The sequence below is a fragment of the Lipomyces doorenjongii genome (genome assembly GCF_038497915.1).
Source record: "Lipomyces doorenjongii strain NRRL Y-27504 unplaced genomic scaffold V1508scaffold_25, whole genome shotgun sequence".
Taxonomy (NCBI): domain Eukaryota; kingdom Fungi; phylum Ascomycota; class Lipomycetes; order Lipomycetales; family Lipomycetaceae; genus Lipomyces; species Lipomyces doorenjongii.
This window is the reverse complement of record NW_027118092.1, coordinates 157,582-180,245: the sequence shown is the minus strand read 5'-3', so window position 1 is coordinate 180,245 and position 22,664 is coordinate 157,582. Positions and strand designations below refer to the sequence as shown.

At 46.5% G+C, this 22,664-nt stretch overlaps 12 protein-coding genes across 12 annotated transcripts; 7 read left to right on the top strand and 5 right to left on the bottom strand.

Moving 5' to 3' along the window:
• Positions 1–357: 357 nt before the first annotated feature.
• On the bottom strand, positions 358–1,332 carry V1508DRAFT_417726 (50S ribosomal protein L30e-like protein). The gene is made up of 3 exons (XM_066940384.1): positions 1,057–1,332; positions 904–999; positions 358–846 (listed from the first exon to the last, which is right to left on the bottom strand). Exons 1-3 carry the CDS (start codon positions 1,076–1,078, stop codon positions 584–586), a joined length of 381 nt encoding a protein of 126 aa, XP_066795790.1. The 5' UTR covers positions 1,079–1,332; the 3' UTR covers positions 358–583.
• A 1,121-nt stretch (positions 1,333–2,453) lies between these two features.
• Positions 2,454–3,412, top strand: V1508DRAFT_404405 (V-ATPase proteolipid subunit C-like domain-containing protein; the record flags this gene model as incomplete). Its single annotated transcript, XM_066938624.1, has 6 exons — positions 2,454–2,470; positions 2,559–2,571; positions 2,678–2,723; positions 2,879–2,962; positions 3,035–3,286; positions 3,339–3,412. The coding sequence occupies 6 exons, from the start codon at positions 2,454–2,456 to the stop codon at positions 3,410–3,412; spliced, it is 486 nt and encodes a 161-aa protein (XP_066795789.1).
• Positions 3,413–3,755: 343 nt separating this feature from the next.
• V1508DRAFT_386603 (UbiA prenyltransferase family-domain-containing protein) lies at positions 3,756–5,720 on the bottom strand. Its single transcript, XM_066937820.1, has 3 exons — positions 5,646–5,720; positions 5,231–5,597; positions 3,756–5,176 (listed from the first exon to the last, which is right to left on the bottom strand). The coding sequence occupies exons 2-3, from the start codon at positions 5,501–5,503 to the stop codon at positions 4,118–4,120; spliced, it is 1,332 nt and encodes a 443-aa protein (XP_066795788.1). The 5' UTR covers positions 5,504–5,597; positions 5,646–5,720; the 3' UTR covers positions 3,756–4,117.
• Positions 5,721–6,161: 441 nt separating this feature from the next.
• Positions 6,162–7,607, top strand: V1508DRAFT_354888 (putative diphthamide synthesis protein-domain-containing protein; the record flags this gene model as incomplete). Its single annotated transcript, XM_066936935.1, has 2 exons — positions 6,162–6,274; positions 6,326–7,607. 2 exons carry the CDS (start codon positions 6,162–6,164, stop codon positions 7,605–7,607), a joined length of 1,395 nt encoding a protein of 464 aa, XP_066795787.1.
• Positions 7,545–9,050, bottom strand: V1508DRAFT_417714 (Sec20-domain-containing protein). The gene is made up of 2 exons (XM_066940383.1): positions 8,702–9,050; positions 7,545–8,648 (listed from the first exon to the last, which is right to left on the bottom strand). The coding sequence occupies exons 1-2, from the start codon at positions 9,043–9,045 to the stop codon at positions 7,964–7,966; spliced, it is 1,029 nt and encodes a 342-aa protein (XP_066795786.1). The 5' UTR covers positions 9,046–9,050; the 3' UTR covers positions 7,545–7,963.
• A 595-nt stretch (positions 9,051–9,645) lies between these two features.
• Positions 9,646–10,225, bottom strand: V1508DRAFT_339781 (optic atrophy 3-like protein; the record flags this gene model as incomplete). Its single annotated transcript, XM_066936665.1, has 4 exons — positions 9,646–9,793; positions 9,856–9,887; positions 9,942–10,106; positions 10,163–10,225. Coding segments are annotated over 4 exons (408 nt in total), but the record flags the coding sequence as incomplete, so codon positions are not given.
• Positions 10,226–10,686: 461 nt separating this feature from the next.
• Positions 10,687–12,325, top strand: V1508DRAFT_417709 (ATPase, F1 complex, gamma subunit domain-containing protein). Its single transcript, XM_066940382.1, has one exon. It carries the CDS (start codon positions 11,089–11,091, stop codon positions 11,923–11,925), a length of 837 nt encoding a protein of 278 aa, XP_066795784.1. The 5' UTR covers positions 10,687–11,088; the 3' UTR covers positions 11,926–12,325.
• Positions 12,326–14,414: 2,089 nt separating this feature from the next.
• On the top strand, positions 14,415–14,654 carry V1508DRAFT_417706 (uncharacterized protein; the record flags this gene model as incomplete). The annotated part of the gene is made up of 1 exon (XM_066940381.1): positions 14,415–14,654. The coding sequence occupies one exon, from the start codon at positions 14,415–14,417 to the stop codon at positions 14,640–14,642; it is 228 nt and encodes a 75-aa protein (XP_066795783.1). The 3' UTR covers positions 14,643–14,654.
• A 124-nt stretch (positions 14,655–14,778) lies between these two features.
• On the top strand, positions 14,779–15,917 carry V1508DRAFT_417704 (bacterial bifunctional deaminase-reductase). Its single transcript, XM_066940380.1, has one exon. It carries the CDS (start codon positions 14,915–14,917, stop codon positions 15,485–15,487), a length of 573 nt encoding a protein of 190 aa, XP_066795782.1. The 5' UTR covers positions 14,779–14,914; the 3' UTR covers positions 15,488–15,917.
• A 628-nt stretch (positions 15,918–16,545) lies between these two features.
• V1508DRAFT_417702 (uncharacterized protein) lies at positions 16,546–18,421 on the top strand. The gene is made up of 3 exons (XM_066940379.1): positions 16,546–17,207; positions 17,270–17,705; positions 17,762–18,421. The coding sequence occupies exons 1-3, from the start codon at positions 17,046–17,048 to the stop codon at positions 18,109–18,111; spliced, it is 948 nt and encodes a 315-aa protein (XP_066795781.1). The 5' UTR covers positions 16,546–17,045; the 3' UTR covers positions 18,112–18,421.
• V1508DRAFT_130844 (Alpha/Beta hydrolase protein) lies at positions 18,083–19,634 on the bottom strand. The gene has a single exon (XM_066935960.1). The coding sequence runs from the start codon at positions 19,506–19,508 to the stop codon at positions 18,429–18,431; it is 1,080 nt and encodes a 359-aa protein (XP_066795780.1). The 5' UTR covers positions 19,509–19,634; the 3' UTR covers positions 18,083–18,428.
• A 1,603-nt stretch (positions 19,635–21,237) lies between these two features.
• On the top strand, positions 21,238–22,515 carry V1508DRAFT_404398 (fungal-specific transcription factor domain-containing protein; the record flags this gene model as incomplete). Its single annotated transcript, XM_066938623.1, has 2 exons — positions 21,238–22,141; positions 22,211–22,515. The coding sequence occupies 2 exons, from the start codon at positions 21,238–21,240 to the stop codon at positions 22,513–22,515; spliced, it is 1,209 nt and encodes a 402-aa protein (XP_066795779.1).
• Between the last annotated feature and the right edge of the window lie 149 nt (positions 22,516–22,664).

The following is a 22,664-nucleotide window of genomic DNA, read 5'->3' as shown; positions in this document are numbered from 1 at the left end:
TCTAAGGTGGATCCAATAAACTATATGGACAGCTAGAATGCATTTACTCATTCAGAAATTCCGAGATGCCTTCTGCGAAAACGTTAGCAATTCTACGCAACAGATATATTTGATTATGCTAAGTGGTTCTCAGTTCAAACAACTCATCAAGTACAAAGGAATCCCTGTCTGCGTAATACGTATAATGCTCTTGACTTAGAGAGTACATATCTGCATCCCGCTACCGTGGTAATGACAAATTGACAGCAGAAGTCGAGTTTGACAAAAATTTACACAACCAGGAGCTATGCACGTATAATGACACCCGCATATTCCTAGTTGAAGTTGCGCAACGCTTTCGACGTCTTCATTTGTTTTTTCGACTCAAATTTATTGCGCAGAACTTAATGATGCACTAACTACACCGATTTATATTAATGTACAAGAAACCCAACCCACCCAATTAGCATATGCTTAGCATACATAAAATATTAAATGTCATAGAGCCATGCCAAATAGACAAGGATTTCAGTCATCATTTCAAACCAGAACTTAACTGAATGGACGAAGTTTGAGTACTAAGTATACATGCCAAAAAAACCACTTAGATCAGTAAACGCTCAATCATGTCCTTGATGGCGTAGATTTGGTTTTTAAGCTGACTAGCGTCGTTGCTGGTAATACTGGCGGAAATAACTGGACGGGTGACACCGCACGCGCGACCAAGAGCCACTTTGGAAGGCACGAAGACGTATGGGACGTTCTTGTCTTCGCACAGAAGAGGGAGGTGGAGAATGATTTCAATGGGCTCGGTATCAGCAGCCATGACAATAAACTCGCTGATACCACGGTTGAGAGTCTTAGTCGCTAACAAACATGCTCAGTATACTACCTACACCGTAAACCAATCACATATGTGCATACCCTCGTTGGCACCCTTCTTCAACTGATGATAGTGAGTAGCTTGCTGGACAAGGTCCAAGATCTGCTGAGTTAAAGCGGAATCGGCGAGAGGGAAAGCTAAGAATTGTTAGAATTATTGCGAAACAAAATTTTATTTCTGTAATGACAGTATACCTTTGGGGTTAGGCGCAGACATTATTACCAGATTTTGAAATAGACGAGGTTTGATCTGAGTGAAAGCCGAAACAGTAAATGCAAAATGGCGAATAAAAAGGGTTCCTTGCAGCGCTCGCCCTTTTCTTTATCGCGAGATTGTTGTCACGAAAAGATCGTCGTCAGCTACGGATTTTAAATGTGTTCAAACGAGGTAGTGAAGAGAGATTGCGATGTCTAAATTTTTTTGATCGAACGATAGAATAGAAAAACTTCGAATTTCAAAACAAATTGCAGTTTGGGAAAACGGCGTTTGTGCTTGCGTTTCGTACAGTTAAAAATCCAGTTTTGAAAACAGACTTAATATCATACAAATTGCCATCGATTTAGAGTTTCAAGGAGATGGAAAATAGGGATTATCGGGAGCGTCTTGTGTAATTGAATTAATACACTAATTGGGTGAACTTACACAAAACATTTATTGTTAACTGTAGACTGTCTTCAATAATGGAATTTCAAGAAGTAAGTATTCGAGAAGGCACGAGAATGCACAAACAGGCAGTTCATGAGTCTCACACAAATTAACCCTTAACATTCCCCGATTTATCTGCTCCTTTGCTAGCTGCTAGAGTCACAGATCCCTCACACAGCTCAACCTACATCAAATCGTGATAGCACACCTTTCGAGGCCGGTAGATGAGCGACAGACGGTAGAGATAGCATAACTCATATATTTCGCACTTTTAGGGGACCACCGATGATGCTCAGAAGTGCAGACCCAGCTTGGGGCGCCACACGGGTCAGACAACAAGCCGATTGGCGAGCTAAGCTGAGCACGCGTTGGTTGCCGCCCCTAACCCTAGGCTGCCCGAGGCTATTCGATTACACTCGGACGGCAGATGCTGAAATGGGTTTAATGAGTTAGCCAGTTGCGTACGAACGGGCCCGGAAGGCGATAGCCAGAGGCTAATATGATGCTCAACGGAAAGAAATCCTATAGGGGCACGAAGGGGACGAGGTTGTTCAAAATGGATTGGAGAGTGCCACAAAGTCGTGTACGATAAGGCGTGACCGTCTCATCTACCTACAGCGAAAATCAACTCCTGCGTACGTCTCGGTCCGGCAGCCAGAAACCGCGTAATATCCAGCACTAAGGAGCAGAAGCCAAATCCAGGGTATGATGCGTCTCACTTGTGCGCGCTAATCCTCTTTCGGTTAATGCAGGTTACTAGTCCACACATGGCTAGCGCGCGTGCTAAGTACTCGTTCGCGGGCTCATGATATCCCGTGGGCCACGCCCACAGCCCATTTTCACTTGCCTCCGTTCACCTTCTGCCGTCCTTCTTAGCATTTCAACGCTCCCGCAATCACCAACTTTGCATCAATCCATCTTTATTTAGTCATAAAACTATTCAGAAATGGCCACTGAACTTTGGTACGACTGTTTTCTAGTGTTTTGGTTGCCAGGAAAATGAATGCGTCGCATGTGATTTTGAAATTTCTCGCTGACTTCACCTCAACAGCCCTGTCTATGCTGTATGTCTTCAACTCGCTATCGGTTCCTTCTTACTATTATACATCTTGCCGATAGCAGCATTCGATGGATTGGATTAGGATTTGGTTTCTGACGCTTAGGGTCTAGCCTTTCTTCGGTGCTATGGGAGCCACCGCTTCCATTGTCTTCACCTGTAAGTTTTGTTCTATCAGTGTCAACGATTCCTCAGCTATCGGTCTGCACCGAGATTCATCAGCATTTAGATGGATTGGTGGATCTGATCAATTAATACGTGGATTGTGTTCACTTTGTCCTATCAATATTGGAGTCCATTAACGATGCGGTTAGCCTTCGGTGCCTCTTATGGTACTGCTAAGTCTGGTGTCGGTATCTGCGCTACCGCTGTTCTCCGACCTGACTTGATCATTAAGAGTATGTGCAATTTTTCGGTTGATGCCGAAATGTTTATTTGCGGCTTTCCTTTTGGTGCTGACACCATTACAGACATTGTGCCCGTCATTATGGCTGGTATCATTGCTATCTATGGTCTTGTCGTCTCCGTCTTGGTCTCTGATGGCCTTGGCCAGCACCAAGCTCTCTATTCTGGTTTCATCCAGCTCGGTGCCGGTCTCTCCGTCGGTCTTGCCGGATTGGCCGCCGGTTTCGCTATCGGCATTGTCGGTGACGCTGGTGTGCGTGGTACTGCCCAGCAGCCCCGTCTCTTCGTCGGCATGATTCTTATTCTCATTTTCGCTGGTGCGTTTATCTTTCCTTCATTTTGTGCTTGGTGACACTAATTGTTGCGCAGAGGTGTTGGGTCTTTATGGTCTTATTGTTGCTCTTCTTCTTAACTCTCGTGCCACTCAGGACGTTGTGTGCTAAGTGGTTTGCTTTATATATAATAAATTATATATAAATTACGAACTTCACTACAAATCTCTCATACTTTATATAAAGTAAAATTCATTACATAGAGTTTTAGTTTTGGATGTCTTTCTTTATTTGTCTCTTTGTGTATTTTCCGGGAATCAGGAGTGGTTACAAAGTGTGTTTCATGTATTAATTATAAATAAAGTTGGCATTTGAGGGGATTATAATTTAATGGTCTATGATTCTAGAGGCTGGGGTGAGAACGATACGAATGACTGGAAGAGGCGATAACTCATAGAGACCGCAGCTTTTACCAATATATTCTGACGACGAAAAGTATACAATAATATCATGTCTCCGCTTGGTTTTGATAACCGCTCTTCGATGTGGTGATGGTGTTCGTCCTGATAGGCATGTGCGCCAGCAATTTGAAACTACATGGGCCCATTTCGCAGTACAGCAGTTCGTCGATATTGTTACTTGCCCCAGGTAGAATGATAACCATTATAAACTCATCGCTTCTATTTCTTTGGTTTCGAAGTACTGGAAACGAGCCGTGATTGAGTAGGCGAATGATATCACTGCTAGAGAGAGACACTGCCATTCAATCAAATGTTTGTGTGGAAATGTAGGGACAACTGTGATGGCTTGTAAGATATCAGCTCCGTCATTCTATGTACAGCTTAAGACCTAATATTTACAAATGCATATGCCTTCTTATTCTGCTTCATGAAGTTCTTCAGTCACTTCCGCAGCACCACCATCGCTATGGTCCTCTTCAGCTCTAAAGACGCCATCCCACAACCCAGTCTTGTGAACCATCGCCAACACGAGGACAGTTGGTAGCTGCCAAATGCTTGCCCAGAAAAGACTTCTAGCGCTCGCCGTCGCTCCTTTGCCAGCTACTGTGCTTCTACACTCTTTCCAGAACTTGTAAGCACACGCCACAAGCCACGCATTCACAACAGTGCTGTCTGCAAGAAACAGACCGTCAGTCACGCCATAGTACCATAATCCAACGCACAGAGGAATTATGGCGACAGAGTACCTAAGAGCAACGCGTGCGTTTAGTCGCGGATTTACCCATGCGGTCATGATATAACCTGCCATCTTGTATTCTTCCCGTACAGGGTACGAGAGAGCGTTGAAGTGCGGGAATTGCCAAGCGTAAAGTAATCCGGCCAAACACCAAGCTCCGGGATCAACCAAAGATCCTCCAGCGGCACTCCATCCCATAAGAGGCGGAATAGCTCCGACGACTGCACCAACCCAGGTGTTCAATATTGAAGTGCGTTTCATCGATGTGTATATGCCGCCATATAATGCAATGTTGAGGACGGCAAGAGCAGCTGTTTCGGCATTGACGCCGAAGTACAAAGCTGCCGATCCAATGATACCAGTAAGAATAGCAAACCGTATGGCTTGCCGGGGGGAAACTAATCCCCGCACTATTGGCCGCGAACGAGTGCGTGACATCATCCCATCATACACTGGCTCCCGGGCCATATTTATCGCGTTAGCGCTTGTCGACGTAAGAGCTGTGCCGATTGTGAGGAAGAGTAATGCTGAAAGTGATGGCACTGGCAGTGAGGTAGCGGCAGCGCCGATTGCATGGCTGTGGTCTGGTGTGAGGGCGTACGCTGACATTGTACTTAGCACGATCAATGCTGTTAACTTCGGCTTGCCTAACTGTAGATGTGCCTTAAATGCAGACGGTGGATTTCGAGGCGACGATGACGGCGAACCGTGCCAAAGTTTCGGAGTATGTGAAAACAGCTGCAGCTTGGTTAGCTCTTGTGATATGAACAGGTGAGGAAAACGCGTCCTTACCCGCAGCAGCAATTTTGATCGCGACAACTCTTCATTTGACCGAAAAAAATCCGCTTTTGAAATGGGAAACACTGCTGTACTTAAACCCCGACGTTCGATAAATCTAATCTGATATCCGGAGACTCCTCTCAATCCGGCGCTGCCTTTCATTGATCTGCTCACCGAAGACTTGACGCCATTGTGTAGCATCCCCCCCATTCGCGTCGCCGCCATTGTAAAAACCCTTGCATTGTGATGAGCACAAAATCGACTCCGCGACGTGGTGAACGACATTTGATGAATATTCCCCTCCGATCACCCTAGGCTATGTCGTAAATCTATGCTTTCAGTACGTCGACCTTATATTCAAGGTATTCCACACTCCGCCCTGAATTCAAAACTTAGATATTGTTGGTTCCTATCAAACCATTCGTACCTAATAACCCCCAGAATGAAAACTCTGGAAAGACAACTGGCACAATGGCGTTTGCTTTCGACAACAGTGATGAACTATTTTTTTCGCTACTCCGCGTGTTAGTGTCCCGAGAGCGTTCAAACATTCGCGGCTAAGGGTCTCGTGTTAGTCTCATCGCGTCTTGCTCCCAATGTACTGAATATTTTCAGACACGTTTGTATCCCAGTAAGAAAGGAGCAGCTACCATAATGACTATAGGATAAATAAATCCGGACAATGAATTCAGAGACAGCTGCACCGCCTGTGTTGTCCTCGCAGCCAACATACGATCGAGTATCTGCCCGTTCAGAAACTGAGGCTCCTCCTCGGGAAGAAATCGCTTCGCAATACCATCTCGGAGAACTTGCTAAGGAAATCAACAAAAAGCACTACAAAAGAATTGCATTACAATTTCCAGATAGGCTGCTGCCACATTCGACTATTATTTCGAGTGCGTTATGCGAAGAGTTGAAGAAGAAAGGATCTGGGGATGATGTAATGGTATTTGTGTTGGGTGATACATCGTATTCAGAATGCTGCGTTGACGAGATTGCGGCACAACATGTACATGCCGACGTAGTCGTTCATATTGGAAATGCATGCTTGAATCCGTGAGTGTGAATTGCAATTACTCGTTGCGTAACAGACTAACAATTTAACAGTGTCGTACACTCACCAGTCATCTATCTTTTCGGCGAAGGCAAACTTGACCTCGACTTGTGTGTGAAGAGTTTCACGGATCAGATTCCAGACACAAGGAGTCATGTTATAATTGTTGCCGAGACTGCATTTCAGCTATACGTTGAGCCATTGAAAGGCCGATTAACGGAATACGTTAACATATTGACCACTGTCCCATATCTTTCATCATTCACAGGTCACGATCCGTCTGCTCCATCTGAGACTATAATACCTGCCACACTAACATCTTCAATATCTACAATACATACACAAGTCTCGGCCATACCGCATCGTGCTCATCCACAGTTGCAAACAGACTTGCCATCGTATATCCTCGTTCAACTTGGTATTCCTCCACCTCCGGCGCAACTTCATCTCTCTACATTATTTTCCAGGCCGCCGATAATTATCGATCCTGAAACATCTTTACCGCAGTCAATCGGAAACATGTCACTGGCACGTCGCTATAAAATGATGCTTTCCGCACGGGCGGCATCGACGATCGGTATACTGGTTAATACACTTTCGCTACGCTCTTCATCTGAATTGATCTTGTCTTTGCAAAGGATAATCCGCGACGCAGGAAAGAAGCATTACGTTGTAGTCGTCGGTAAGCCAAACGTTGCCAAACTGGCAAATTTCGACGTCGTGGACGTGTGGGTAGTCGTCGGGTGCACCCGAGGTGGAATGATCCTAGACCGCGAAGGCGAATTTTTCAAGCCGTTGGTAACACCTTTTGAACTGAAACTTGCAATGAGGCGGGATATTGTCTGGAGTGCGGGCGAGTGGATCTTAGAGTTCGACAAGGTTTTGAAGTTGAAAGATGATGGTGGCCAGAATGAGTACGAAGCCGAGGAGAATTCCGTTGATGATGAAGACGCGCCGCCGGAGTTTGATCCGGTTAGTGGTAGATATGTTGCCTCGAGGCCGTTACGGTCTGTGAAAGCGTCGAACAAAACGCATATCGACATTGAGATTGAGAACGGTAATGGTGAGATGAACAATTCAAATGGATCTTCGCAGCTTATAAGCGTAAGTGGCAATGCTGGTCAGCTAGCTACTAGAGGAAGCCAGCATTATTCCACCGCCGGGGCGTATCTTCAGTCTAGGCGGTTCTGGAAAGGATTAGGGTCGGACTTTGCAGATGATGAAGAAAGTGACGCAGAACACGCTGACACAGAAGACGGAGAACGGAGAAAGGGTACTAAAGTTGAAGAGGGCAGGAAAGGGATTGCGAGAGGGTACGTTAATCCTGATGTCTAGGAATGGAATATGATGAGATTTTGCATTATTGGAGTTTTGGATGCGACTTGTATATCGTTTGTGTGCAAAAAGTAGAACCCTCTCGTTTTAAGTGTGTATACAAAGTGACAAGATTCGTACAAGACCCAGCGACAATCCTGAAATCCATCACAATGTGCTACATAGCACTTGATGATACATTAATTCAAACGTAAGTTATTATACTTGTGATGCTTAGCCTGCAGATATGCTCAATATTGACCTCGTAAGCCAATCCATAGTCACGAACACCGTCTAGGATTTCATAGTACGCAAACTTATGCAGAATATTTACGATATGAATGGCGTGTAAAATCGTTGTGACCGGCGATATAAACTCACAGTTCATCATGTAGAGCAGTTGCCAGTATCTGGGATGCCGTCGTAGAGATGTCTGATTCAAATGCTGCCAAAACTGTAGTGCTGACTGTATCCGCCACTGTACTTACAGTGGCCGAAACAATATTACCTTCGCTGTTCCATTCCCATTTCATTTGCTCATCATCCCTCGTGCTGTTTCCATGTCCGACGGCCCAGGAGATAACTTTGCCGCCTTTCACAAATGTCCATATGACTAGCCTGACAGGACCCCTGAATACCCGTCGCCATAGAATCCAGCACAACACTAGTAATAAGAAGCCCATAGCACCTAGCATATATATCCTATCCCACTTGTCCGCCTGCTCAAGCACCGAGATCACTCGTCTACTTGTCCCAAGCAGGACATCGAACGCAGTATACTGCGTAGTTAACTTCTTCAGGGAGACGTTGCTTTCGTCGAGAACTTCCAATGACAATGCTGACCGAGCAACTTCAGCTTCTAGAAGCTGGTGTGTTCTCCTTAGTGTTGCCGTTGCTTCTTCTGCTGTACGGAGTGCGTTAGAAACCGGTGGTGTTGATGGCGTGGTGGAACTACGCTGGTGCGATTTGGCGGACGCGAAAAGAAGTTCGCGTTCTTGCCGTTGTGTATTTTGAGTCGTCCTGCGGGAAATTATTTGCGCTTTTCGATAAGATGACCGGTCTCTGTTGTCAATTAGCTGCTGTTGTATTATCGCTGGATCAGGTTGCCAACTCACAGCTTTAAATCTTCTTTTACTTCGTGCAGTTTCCCAGCCAGAGCTGACTTAGATACTCCGCCGTCACCACCATCAGGATAGTCTTGTACTAAGATGTCGGCGTCCTCTACTAGTATATCTGCTTCCCGAAGCTGGTTGTGTATCTTTGACGCCAGTTGTGACCGTGCGAATTCGTCATCCGTTGCCAGCTTCAATAGCTGCGTGATTTGGTGTGCAATGGCTGTATGCACTGCAACAAGCTTATCTATAGTCGATTCTAGGGAAGACATATCGTGAAATGTTATGGAATTGAAGTTAAATGGATATTGTCTGTTGCGGAGTTGTGGGGAAAGCCAGCATGGCATCAGTGAAGCAGGAAACCGACGCAACTTCCTTGGGAGTTATACACAACAATGAGATGCGACGTATTCCTTCACAGATGAGGTAGATGGCTTCGACAAGATACTAAAACACAACAGCATCAAGAAATAATAAGAATGAAATTGAAGCATATCAAACATTCCTATATACCAACTATATACTACAATCTATATATTTGAACCGTCTATACAAATATGAATAAATAGGGACATCAAACGCCTGTAAAATATTTACCAGAGTGCTCCAATTCGCTCAATCCAGATCGAACCCCACTTAAACTATCAGGATCTCATGCAAATGCTACTAGTTATGTCACTCTACCTGTACAATGACAAAACGCCTGCTACCAATCCACCACCTAAATCCATCTTCTTCTCAGTCACGGTTGCGCTTGCTGAATCTTCCTCAGTGGCTACCTCGTTGGTGGGCTTCGGCTTTGATAGCTGGGTTTTGGGATTTCTGGAGGAAATTATAAAAACGTTGTTTTTGACATCTTTCTTCACAATCACGTCAGATCCAGATCCGTCATCAACACCCGAGCCGCCGTCGGCGCGAACATCGATAAGGCCAAAGTTCTTTCCCTGCTCTGGCGATAACTTGGCAATGGCGGCCTTCAGTTTGGTGACCTCTGCCTGTAACTCCGATATATTGTCTTCAACACTCTCTTGCCGTGCTGATGATTTCCGGCTGGATCTGACAGATTCAAAGATAATAGCTCCTGCGGCTATCGCACTGTAATACCTTAGTTGGCGTCTACACTCTCAATCCCAAACAATGACTATGTAGCAACATACAATAAAAATGATTCTGACAGAAAGTTCGCTCCCTGCAGATATTGCAGTCAGCAATCACATCGGTTAATTTCATCGCAACGACGTACCATATCAATTGCTTTTGCGTCATTCAGCGGTCGGACCTTAGCCTTACCGGCATCGCCCAGCAAACCTAATCGTAACCGCACATCTGTAGAATGTAAAGTCTGCGCAACAGCAATGCAGACTTTCCGAAAAGGACCATGGTGTTTTGCTCGAGCTTTGATTGTATTCTGCATTGCGGTGTCAGCTTAAGCGGTAATCGACTGTACCTGACGGAAGAACTTACAGCTATTGGCTTGGCTAACGTACGCACTAACAGCGACGATATTTTTAATGCAATAGTAGACATTTGAAACGGTGATTTATGCTACGCTATTGCTGGTCAATACTTATGGGAAGATCCGAAGTCGACGCGGCAACCGTATTCACCAATGCTGACAGCAGCAGAGATGTACTTAATCGAGTCTATATCGGCAGAACTCTCTCACTGAAACTACCAAGTAATGCTGCAATCGATTGCCTGTGTTCAAATAAATCCCTGAGGAAATTGAGCACAATCATCCTCGGTAGAATTGGACAAAACAAGCTTTGAAGATTACTACTTCCGGGTACAATCCGGGTAAGACGACTTCGGCAAAACTCCTTTTTTGCGGACACTAAAATTGAAATTCGCACAAAACCAGATTTTGAAACTTCTTCTAGGCCGGGTAACAGTGCGATTCACCCAATAGCATGTCGGGATGGCCAGCACTGCGGCGCTCTAATGACACCAAGTTAAACCTTTCTCAATAAAATACCAAACACTTATCTCATGGTGTTCCAAATTCAGAACAGGGCAATGTCATGTCGGCTCGCGCCCTCAATTTTGCATTCCCGCACTCCATCACGCACGTACAAACTCACCCTCTCCCACCAAATCAGTTACCGTTTACTCATCCACGGCAATTGCATCCTTGTCGGTATCCATAATGTCGTCTTTGAGAGCTAGCGTGCGTCCTGTCGTCCAGGCCGCTAGGGCCACGTCCTACCGGTGAGTTGCGCTGTTTTTCGATTTTCGTTCCGCAGAGAACATTTAGCAAGATGGTACAAGGGAGTGTGACGGACTAGATGCGAAACAGGCCGCTTTTGTTGGAAATATTGTTTTATTGTTGAATTATTCTGGTCCGGACGTAATTGCATTTGTGCGGATCAAAAGGTAACTAATACGAATCTATGTCCAGGTCCAAAGCTCCGGCAAACACTTATGCCACCCTTCGTGAGATTGAATCTCGATTGAAGTCTATCAAGAACATCGAGAAAATCACCAACACCATGAAGATTGTCGCTTCGACTAAGCTTTCTCGTGCACAACGTGCTATGTTCGACTCCCGTGCGTATGGTGAAACCTCTGATGAGATTTTCAAGAAGGCCGAGACTGTGCCTGCCACGGAGGGCAACAAGCTCATCATCGTCTCCTCTTCCGACAAGGGACTTTGCGGTGGTATCCACTCTCAGATCTCCAAGGCCGTCCGTGCTAAGCTCGCCCTAGAGCCTGATGCTGATCTCGTTATCCTCGGTGATAAGGCAAAGACGCAGCTTGCCCGCACCTACGCTAGCAATATCGTCCTAAGCTTCAACCAGGTCGGCAAGGAGATCCCCACCTTCGCCGAGGCTCAGACCGTCGCCGACCAAATCTTCAAGCTTGGCAAGAAGTACGACTCGATTGAGATTTTCTACAACAAATTCAAGTCCGGTATCTCTTTCGAGCCTACCTCCGTCCCAGCTTTCACCGAGGAGAGCCTCAAGAGCTCACCCAACTTCACCGCCTATGACATCGAGGAGGATCTAGCTGAGGACTTGACCGAGTTCGCTCTCGCCAACGCCATTTACTGGGCTCTTGCCGAGGGCCATGCCTGCGAGCAGAGTGCTCGACGATCTGCTATGGATAACGCTTCCAAGAACGCTGGTGACATGATTGGCAGATACTCTATCTTGTATAACCGTACTCGACAGGCTGTCATTACCAACGAGTTGGTCGATATCATTACTGGTGCTTCCAGTTTGCAGTAGACAAGGGTACAAGCGCGTGATTATCGTGTATTGTTTATGCTCATACAATTATAATGTTAAAGTTAGGTGTTGGATGCATTAGCGCATACATACCGTGCGTTATTGGAAAATGTTGGTTACCGATAATAGAATTATTCTATGGAAATTTTTTTTTAGTCAAAAAGCTATCGTTCTTACAAGGGCTTATACTTATACCTCTAACCGACAGATGGGCAATTTGACATGTGCGCAAAGCAGTCCCCTTGCAAAACAAGACCGGGAAATTGCACCGCATTGAGCCGCTAACCATTTGGAGGCAATCGGAACACTTCGACCAGTGTCCATTATTGTGAAATTGAGTGACAGAAGAATTACAATGTGTGGGCAATTGAGACCCTTTGCCATAATCTTCAAAATCATGAAATATTATGCTTCATATCTTAAATCCATCCCCTTCTATAAGGACGTAATTAGTTGTTGAACATAAAGCGAATACGAATATAGAAACAGCCCACGCAAATCGATGATGTGGTGCATTTTGTAAGAGTACATCTATATCAGGTGAGGCTGTGTCGATGCTGCTGGGAGTGTGGTCTTCTCTTGCTGTCGCTCACCATTGAGCGTAAAGGATCAAACAAATGTTAATGGCCTAACCCCGTCGAACCCCGGAAAGAGCCACAAGCATGGAAGGCAAAGGTTGAATGCGATATCCTGCTCATAAAGGAGCGAATGCCTATTGACATGTGCGCGGATGAGCCGTTAAGGCTTCTTGATAGGTATTATATTACTACGTATAATCGCCGTTAAAAATGACCTCCCCAACATCAGAACAAGCTTAACTCTGCGATTATCTACGTATATCCCTACGTGGGCAACGCTGTATGAAAATACGTGAAGCGCTAATCCCGACAAATTTATGCTGCTGATAAAGAACGGCGGGGCCTGTCAAGAACGGGGGCCAGATAAGCTCAGGCTAGGGCGTTGGCTCGACTGGAAGGTAAAAGATAATTGACGTGACGAGAGCTTGTCTCCCGCATTTCCGCCCAATCGAGTTAGCTGTGCCCAGAGTCGTATAACCCCCGACCAGTAAGTAGGGCTGTTGCGAATGCGATTATGGGCAGAAATCAGCAATATTTGTTATTCGCAAGTTATCACGTGACATAGCTTTTTAAATAATCTAGTGTTTTGACTAATTAGGTTGTAAGTTTACCTTCCTTTCCCAGGCGTCTTCTATCCTTCTGTTCAATGCCCCTCTTCATTTTCGCGCATTTTCGAGCGCCATTCCATCAGACGTTGCCACCAAAATGATATATATAATTTCGATAATACAGGGTGTGCTATGGGTCTCCTATCAACAGCCAAGGTTGTGACATCTGCTGAACGCAGTGAGAGACCCCGTACAATCATGCAGGGAAACCGAGAATGGGTAACAATCATTGAAGCAGTAGGATCAACAGGGGTTCCCGTCCCACCTGTCGTGATATTCAAGGCCAAGGAGCATCAAGCTAAATGGTATGAGGAACTTGAAAGGGAACAGGATTATCCCCTTCTGTATGCCTGCTCATTTATCTCATCTCTGCCACCACTTGATGTCGGCTGTATCGGGCCTTTGAAACGCGAATATGACCGCCCCTTGGCAGCGCCTCGAACCCATATTGGATAAGGAAGATTTCTTATATCTCTACCCCCGTGTACGTGAGAAATCTTTGAACCCCGCAAACATTCGTGCCGGATTCACAGCTGGTGGAGTCACTCCAATAGATCAGAACGAGTCCTTTCAAAAATCACATTTCAGCTACGTACGCCAACTCCAGCTTCAAGCCAGGATCGGGATCAGATGTCAAGTCCCTGGGGAAGCCAAGACAAACGTCAACTTGATCGGCAGATCCGGAGCGTACGTAAGAATATTCATGATAAGAATCAGCATCCAAATAGCCTGCCAAGCAGCCCAATTACTGCTCAATTGAGCAGATTTCTACAAGTCGAGATTGAGCGCCAACAGATAAAAATGACGAGGACAAAAATCTGTAGTTGGGAGAGATCTAATGCCCAATGTTCGGGTTCGACACGTTGATCAGCATATTTCTGATGGATCAGCAGGCTCCACCTCGACAACGTGCGCCTCCTCGCTACAGTGGATGTAATACGGTTGGTCATACCATCAGGCGATGTAGTAGTAAATAACTATCTATTTGAATTGCTAGATTAACTAATTTAATTCTTTTGCGGTTGATTTTAATATGAAATGCTTCAATTTCTATGATTTTGTGCTGGATTTTGACCGGTTCGCCACGGGTAAATTACGTTTTATCTGCGTTGACGTTTGTAGGCGCGGCTATGATTATTGTCTTAATTTACAGTTGAAAAAGATGCGTCAGCCACAATGCCTACGAACCGATAGGCTAGCCCAAGTATTCGTTAAAAGTAGAGCATGTGCAGCTGAACTTTGATATAAAACGTGTCACACCCCCTTTCAGTACAGAGGAACTAAAGATTGACTCTTGCATAGCATGCAATTAAGCGAGCAAATTGTAGCTGTGTTTAGTCTAATCTTTTTTGGACTTCATCCTCAGAGCATAGGAGTATGCTGCAAGTCTCCACACGAGAATATGTTGGTCGCAGACTCGCAGTCAGTGTTATTCCCCACTACTCCGAGGTGTCTAAGTAGCGCTGTTCTACAGGCACGAGAGAGAATAATAGATAAGCCGACCGACGAACGCGTCCGGGAACGGTTGTAAACAGGAGGAACGCGTGGGCGGAAATTTGCCGACGCTCCGCCGACGCGCGTCGGGCGCGCGTTGCCCGTGACGTTGCGGCATATGATTGGCTGGCTGCTTGACGGCGTTATAATCTCTTCCCCTCGCGACGAGATAAGTGCTTCCTCGTGCTATTATAAAAGCAACCGCTATCGCTCTGTCAACTACCACACTTACGACGAAGTTGATAGCCAGTTCCGACCATAATAAGCTGTGCAAGCAAAAGTATTTATCTCAATCTCCCAGCTGAGTCGATGCGTACTTTGATCAGCTCCGCCTTCATCTCTCTCGACGGCGTCATTGAGGCCCCGGGCGGCGAACCCGGCTACCGCAACTCCGGATGGACCTTCAAGGACGTCGAGTTCGTCCCCGAGGCCTTCGAGATCAAGGGGCGGGAGCAGCAGGAGTCCACCGCCATCCTCATGGGCCGGGTCAGCTACGAGGCCTTCAGCAAGGTGTGGCCGGACATGGAGGAGTTCGCCCACTACAAGACGATGCCGAAGTACATCGTCTCCACCACGCTCACCGACAAGGACTTGGTTTCGAACTGGGGCGAGACAACGATCCTGCGCTCACTCGACGAGGTCGCCACCTTGAAGGAGACCGTCGGAGGCCCGATCATCGTCCACGGCAGCGCCTCCCTCAACCACAGCCTGTCGGACGCGGGCCTGATCGACCGCTACCACCTGCTCGTCTACCCGCTGCTCCTCGGTGCGGGCAAGCGACTTTTCAGCACCACGGACAAGGACGCCCAGAAGCTGAAGCTGGTGGAATACGAGGCCTACGCCAACGGCCTGCAGAAGAACGTCTTCGACGTCGTCCGCTGACAAGACTCCGGCATCTCTTAGCAGGGCACGGGAGAGCGAGATACCTGCCCCTGGTACGCGCTGCTCCAGACGAACAGGCCCTAGGGCAGGTCGTTCCACTTCGTATATTGGTCCTTTTGTAGTTTGGTGAATTCCTTAATGATGTCTAATTTATGACATTATTGTTAGGTGATAAGTAGATACATTCTCTTTCCCTTTTTTTAATGACAAGGTTTTGCCATGAACCCAGGATATATATGGTTAGATGTTTCGGCATTTTTGTAGGTATTCCGCTGATCAATGTCGGCGTGATAGATACCTGAGATGGTATGAGTAAGTTGAACTCGAAGTGTCCCTATCGGTTATCTGTCAGGATTAAATTCGGCGCAATGCCGCTTTGTAAGAATTTTTATTATCATTCACGAATCTACTTATCATTCGCAAAGTGAATGCTTCTCATCTTCTGAGCTTGTAAAACGTTGTTTTACACCTAGTCCAGCCATCCATTTTTTGCCGCTACTTGCAAACTCCTTCGCTACGTCGTTGGCAAACTTTCTGAGAGGCTTTCAGATGTCTAATTTCGCAATATCGTCGAGGTCGACACCATTTGCCACTGACTACCTGTGCAAGTTGCATCTCGATGTTGGGGACAGTGCACCTTCTCGTATTGACTATTCGCACAACCATTGTAATATGAACACAGCAAAGTATTGCCCCCAGTATGGCTCCCACTATCACAAACGAATCCGAAGCGGATACTTTGCAGCCGCATTTTCTTTATTGCGAATTATGGACGCGACAGTTGACAGCATAGTGCTCCAAGCAAATAGGCCGCTTCCAACCGGAACAACATTTCACCAGACCATTTGATGGGAATCTCCATCCTTTCCCATGAAGTAAATGAAGTAAATAACGCAAAGCCAGATGATGTCATCCAGTTCTTCTCCGTACTGTTGAAATAGACCGTAGCACAACCGGCATCATCCTATTTGAAAGAATCCTTTATAACGACCTCTATGTACAACCATATTATAGTGAAACTCAACGCGAGAGCCGCGATTCGGAAGCGGCTTTGGCTTTCGGCAATTAACCGCCAATACGTGAAACCCTTGTTCAGCCATAAATAGCACAGTACTAGAGAGCCATCATTTTTTTTTGCCCGGGAGTTCGACTGGCGATGGCGACAGAGTGAAAATGCGGTGAATTCTCATATGAATATGAGGAGAGAGGATCATCACTCTCTATCAAACCTTATATGTAGCTCTCAATGCATCTGACAGAGAGATTGAGCCTTGTGGGGCCCGTTGACGAAGATATCAGACGATTTGAGACGCCGCTGACAAAGTCCACTAGGAAGGAAGACGTGGACAAAAATGCCGAGCTTATAACGTGACGTCCCCGTTGTCCAACAATAGCAACCTCAGCTCACTTCAGGACACGATCTCGTCACCTATCGCATCATTGTATAGTTTGAATTTATTTTAATAGTCCGACAGGACAAAGTAAATGAACAATCCATTATCAGAGGATTTCCTGGTCACCGATGCGCTCGTGAGTTTCCACTCTTAACAACGGCCGGATGAGCACGACTTCGAATACCAATAGCGTTGTCGCAGGCGAACCAGGCACATTGATTTGTTCGCGATGTAAGCGCCACAAGCCACTTGATAATTTCAAAAGGGGATCTCGGATTTTGAAGCAGTGCGAGCGATGCCGGGATATGGACATGCAGCGGGAAAAGGTATGAGATTTGTAACTAATGGGCTTTCGACACATGCTGATCGTCGTCGATTGTGGGTTTAGCGCCGGTATGAATTTATGCATCATGACACTGAAGAATTGCGTAGGCAGTCAGTGTATGACAATTATTACCACTTTGTGCGTGATTTGAAGAAAGTCCTGATTCGATATGCTACGCCCGCTGAAGGTGATGGAGTGGATGAAGAGATCACTTATCCACACTTTACGAATACAAATTTCATTTTGGGCAATGGTTTTAATATTCCTGCAGTTGGGGTAGTTGAATCTGAAATTGAGAAGGTGCAAGAAAATATGGCAGAGCCTAAAGAATTGTTTGCAGCGATTATTGATGCGATTTATGAGGCTACCGGCTACCTCTTTATTCGACGATACATGCGGAAAAATGAGGTTTCTTGCTCGTTTAAGGTGTACTATGTCTGCTCAAGGTTGAGGGATAAATCGAACATGCCGGACATAGAGTTTCCGACCAGAAAGACGAGTATGCGACTGCTCGAAATAGTTATCTACTAAACTAATGCAGACTTACATCTTCAGATCGTCGATTATTATTCGATTGCGGAGGCAATCTTTCAATGAACGCCAATTTTAAAGACATGACCGTCAGCATTGCTATACGGCATAACTGTGTCCATATTCCAGCTGAGCGACGCGTATCCAGAGGGCAAGCAGCAAGTGCCCATCAGGTTACATATAATCAGACGCCGCATCCACAGTGGCCCATCATGAAGCGCATATTTGCATTCTTAGGGTCCCAGGAAAACGAAATAAATAGACCGTTGCAAGATTACGTTCTTGACTATTTAGGAGGAGACCGGTTTATTAACGACTTCCTAGAACTGGTAACAGATGGGACGACGCAGGACAATGGATTTGCAGAACGTTGAGAAGTAAAGCTTGATACCATCTCACCAACGTCATGCCGTGCATTTGGGTCAGATTTAAGATCATCACGTCTGCAGAAGGCGGTGGGTGACTGTGGCTCTCCAGCCACAGAGCATAGTGAATCGCGATGGCGCCCGGCTTTTAAATTTGGGGGCTGCGATTTCCCTGGAGAATACATATAGAGTCTACTACATGAGGCGGATATATGACAGCAAGACGACTGCAATCCCTCTGCAAAGAGTTGGCTGAGCAAGGATATAAACTACTAATCAGTGAAATGTATATACAATCTCGAGTATTTCATAAATAGCCGTAAATCTCACTTGCACTCATGCGCAAGGATATAATCCATTCCGTAGTTAAGAGCCTGGAAATGACCGCCTTCAGGACCCTCTGGGAAAATAAACTCAGCCTCCGCACCAGCAGCCTTCAACCTTCTGACCAAATCTCGGCTACCGGAAGGTGGGGTCAAGTGATCAGATTCTCGGTGGATAATGACGACCTTCTGGCCTTCGATTCCCTTCTGATGAACAATGTCGCCAACAACAGGCCAAGGATTTGTCGACACGCGGCCGAAGATCTCCATGCAGGATTGCAGGAATCCCGTAATACCTTGTCTGTACGCTTCGTAGTTGACATTTTGCCAACCCTTGGCTTCAACCGGGTTCTCGGAAAGGAAAATAGCGTCGCCCTCGGAGCTAAAGTTTTTCATATTCTCAATAATGTTGGAGCAGTCGACGATCTTGTCAGCTCTCAAAATCATGTCGAACGCAGTATAGCGGGGAAAGTTCTGTGTCCACCAGTTTGTCGACTTCGGGCCAGGAGCAAGATCATCCCAGTTGATCTTCTCGTCAAGGTAGGTCGCAGGTCCAAGGCAGTAAGTGGCACGGATTTTCTCTGGGTGAGTGAACATAATACCAAGAACGTGGGGTCCGCCGGCAGAGAAGCCGCAGAGAATGACCTTTTCGGAGATTTCGAGATGATCCAAAAGTTCGTAAACGTCGCCGATAGCCGTTTCCATGATCGTCTTTCCGGGGATAGGGAGTGATGTGAAGCCCATTCCAGGACGGTCCATGGCGAGAACGCGGATGTCTTTCCCCTTGATATTGGGACCGACGGGGAGAATTCTGCTGCCCGGCAGACCATGCTCGTAGATCACAATGTTTTTGGACAGGGGAGATCCATATTCAGCCCAAGAGATAGTGCGGCAAGTGGACGGGGACAGGAAGGTGTGTTCAGAGAGAGCATAGTCGGGATAGGAAACTGTTGGCGGGTTTGAGCGTGGAGGGGCCTTCTTATGCTTGCGATGGGTAACGGCAATGCTGGCGACGTAAGTAGCGGCGCCGGCAGCGAGAATACCAGCGACAATGGTGCGGAGGACAGGCGTGCTGATTCCCATCGTGTCAATGATGTCGGATTAAGTCAGGATATAGACTAAGGATTTAGTTATAACCAAGCATAATTGTGATGAGTCGCTGCCGTAGTGTGGCTGCAAAGTGTGGCACATGTATGAGATTTCGAGGATGGAGAGCCCTAACCCGAGATATCGCCGGAATCAAATGCTTGCCGAGTCCACCAGAGGTTGATGGACGATCCTCTGTGAACTATTACTGCTTGAATATCTCTCACAGAGCAGAATTTCAAATAATATAAACGGAGCGACCATGTACTCGGAAAAATAGAAAGTGCAGACTTCACGGAATAAACAATAAACGAGTAAACTTACGTGAGATTATCTCGATGATCGAGTAATGGTAATTTTTGGAAGGTCTCCATGACCAAATTCGTGCGCAATTCCAGTCGATTACAATTCAGTAATATTCCGAGATGCAAATTAAAGCACCGGTGTTTGAGTTTTCAATGGCGGCCAGCCGCACGGTCAGTCCAGTCCTCAAAAGCCGAGTTTGGCCGGTGTTTGACATTGTTAAGGCGTACACGACAGCAACTATCCTTTTTTTTTAACTTCAGTACCGTAATTAGGGACTTCTTCTGGAGAGCTAAAGTATCCCACTCCGTAATAGCCTTTCTCTAAGCCCTATTCGCACATATCTGGGACGTCGCATGGAACCTCATTGTGGTGGAATAGGGCTTGGGTCGTCTCGCCAGAAGAACTTGTTCCCGGCATCATTCGCCTTTTCCGCAACCAGACAACGTGTGCAAGAGATCTGGCGAACAATCTTTGGCAGAGTATCAACACTGTTGTCGGTCTTCTTCCGTGACTAGGCCAAGGACTTAAACTCTCGAGGGTTCGACGCAGTTGCATTATATATATTAAAAGACGGAGGTGGATAACGATCTCTAAGCGCACGCCGCCGTGCGCTCATCAATATCTTTCAGCGAGGGCGTGAGGCCAAGCTTCGAAAGTCATGAAATCTGCTTCATCTGGCGGAATCGATAAGCCCAAGGTAAAGCAGTCCAAAAGCAGAAACGGTACGCTATTCATATTGCTTGGTAGACTATTATTAACTTAACAGGTTGTGTGACGTGTAAGGCGAAGCGCCTAAAATGTGATGAAACTAAACCGACTTGTCTACATTGTAGGTGTGGACTTTGTACTATTGTTACTCGGATGGTTAACATGAATAGGCCAACAGAGAAATGTTGAATGCGGGGGGTACAGAAAGGACTTCAAATGGCGTCTATTCGAAGAGTCATCAATTATCAAGCGCCGACAGAAGGCGCCAGTCGAGTCAACTTCGTCAACTTCGTCAGAGGCCATAACAGGGACAGTTCAACATGCACTTGCTGAACCTGTTCCTGCAATTGAAATCGCCGACTTACAGCAGCTTACACAAGAATCTGAACAAGTTTCGACAGCACCGAACATGTCATTGGTCATTACATCGCCATCCTCAGATTCGGTTTTCGCAATACCCGAAGGTAACGTGCCGCCATCAACGCCGTTACTACCTATCGGTATGTCCCCCATGGACTTTGTACAGATGGAATACGCACCAGCGCTTAGTCAAGGACCGTTCAATGACGAACCAGCATCGTCGATCACAGTTGCCGATAATTCTTGGAATATGTTCACGTCAACCATAGTCCTACCATCTGATGACGAAGAAGATACACCGCGCCTGCATACAATTGATCCATCCGGTTCTGTAAACGAGCCCTCGTTGCTTATGATATCTGCTCTTCCATCACTCGATCCTCAGACACGGACAGCATTATTCTTTCACACTTCGACATGCGGCGTTATGTCTATCAAAGATACGCCGTCGGAGAACCCGTGGCGATCGCTTTTCTGGCCTTTATCACACACTCATGCGGCGCTATACCATGGCATTGCGGCTATGGCGAATTTCCATGCCGCGGCAACCCATCCGTCATACCGGATCGAGGGGGTCGATCATATGCGTATCGCAATCCGTGAGTTAGTCCACGGTTTAAATAATAACATGCCAACTGACGTCGCACTGGCAACAACACTCACACTCGCATTTGCCGAAGCTTGGGATCAACATATTTCAACAGGAATAGCACATTTGCGTGGTGCGAAGATCTTAATTCGACAATTCGTAACAAGCAGACACGTCTTGCCGTTGTCAGTGCAACAATCGCCTTCCGAGCAAGCTCGACTATCGCGTTTCAAGACTTTATACAACGCGTGGATGTATATCTCTGTTATCGCTAAGCTTACATCAGACGATGAAAATGAGACTGGAGGTCCGGTGGAAATGCAAGACGAGCATGACATTTTTGCGCCTGACGGGTACGACGAGGTTGTAGACCCCCTGATGGGCTGCGCACAAAGCCTATTCCCAATTATGGGTAAAGTTGCATCGCTGGTTCGACACGTGAGGTTGTCTGGCCGCGACGATATCTACGTTGCCGGGGCTCTGGCGCTGAAGAAAGAATTGGAGATGTGGATGCCGTCATCCAAGGCGCCATATATTGCCTGCGATGATCCTGCATTCGACAGCTCATCGTGCATTGCAACTGCACATGCGTATAAGTACGCGACTCTGCTTTATTTGTATCAATGTGTGCCATCTCTTGAAGGCTATTGCACGGACAGTCAACCAGGTTCTGCTGCAAGTACTCCATCTAACGGGGATGTGATTGCGATGCAGGAAAAGGCCACGACGCGGATAGCTGGGAAGCTTCTCGAATTACTCCTTTCCGTGCCGACAAGCTCGCGAACTTGCGTCGTACATATATTCCCTCTCCTGTCAGCAGCATGCGAAGTTGACATGGAGCCTATGCGTGAGATCGCGCGGCAACGGTGGGTTGAATTGTCACGGTTGCTGCACATGGGTAATGTCGATCGCGCCTTCGATGTCGTGGAAGAAGTGTGGCGGCGGAAGAAGGCCTTGAATGGTGAATGGAAGTGTAAAGTCGGATTTACGCATTGGAGTAGCGTAATGAGAGAATGGGGTTGGGAAGTTTTACTTGGCTGAATAGAAATATACCTAGCGATGGCCAGAAGCGTGGGACTCATTGTATTTGTAAATCTGGGTACTTTTGGATGGCTAGATAGTAGAGCGCGGCGCACGGATTTGACATTTGATAATTGTAATTTAGCAACATATTGAAGGTAGAACGGATA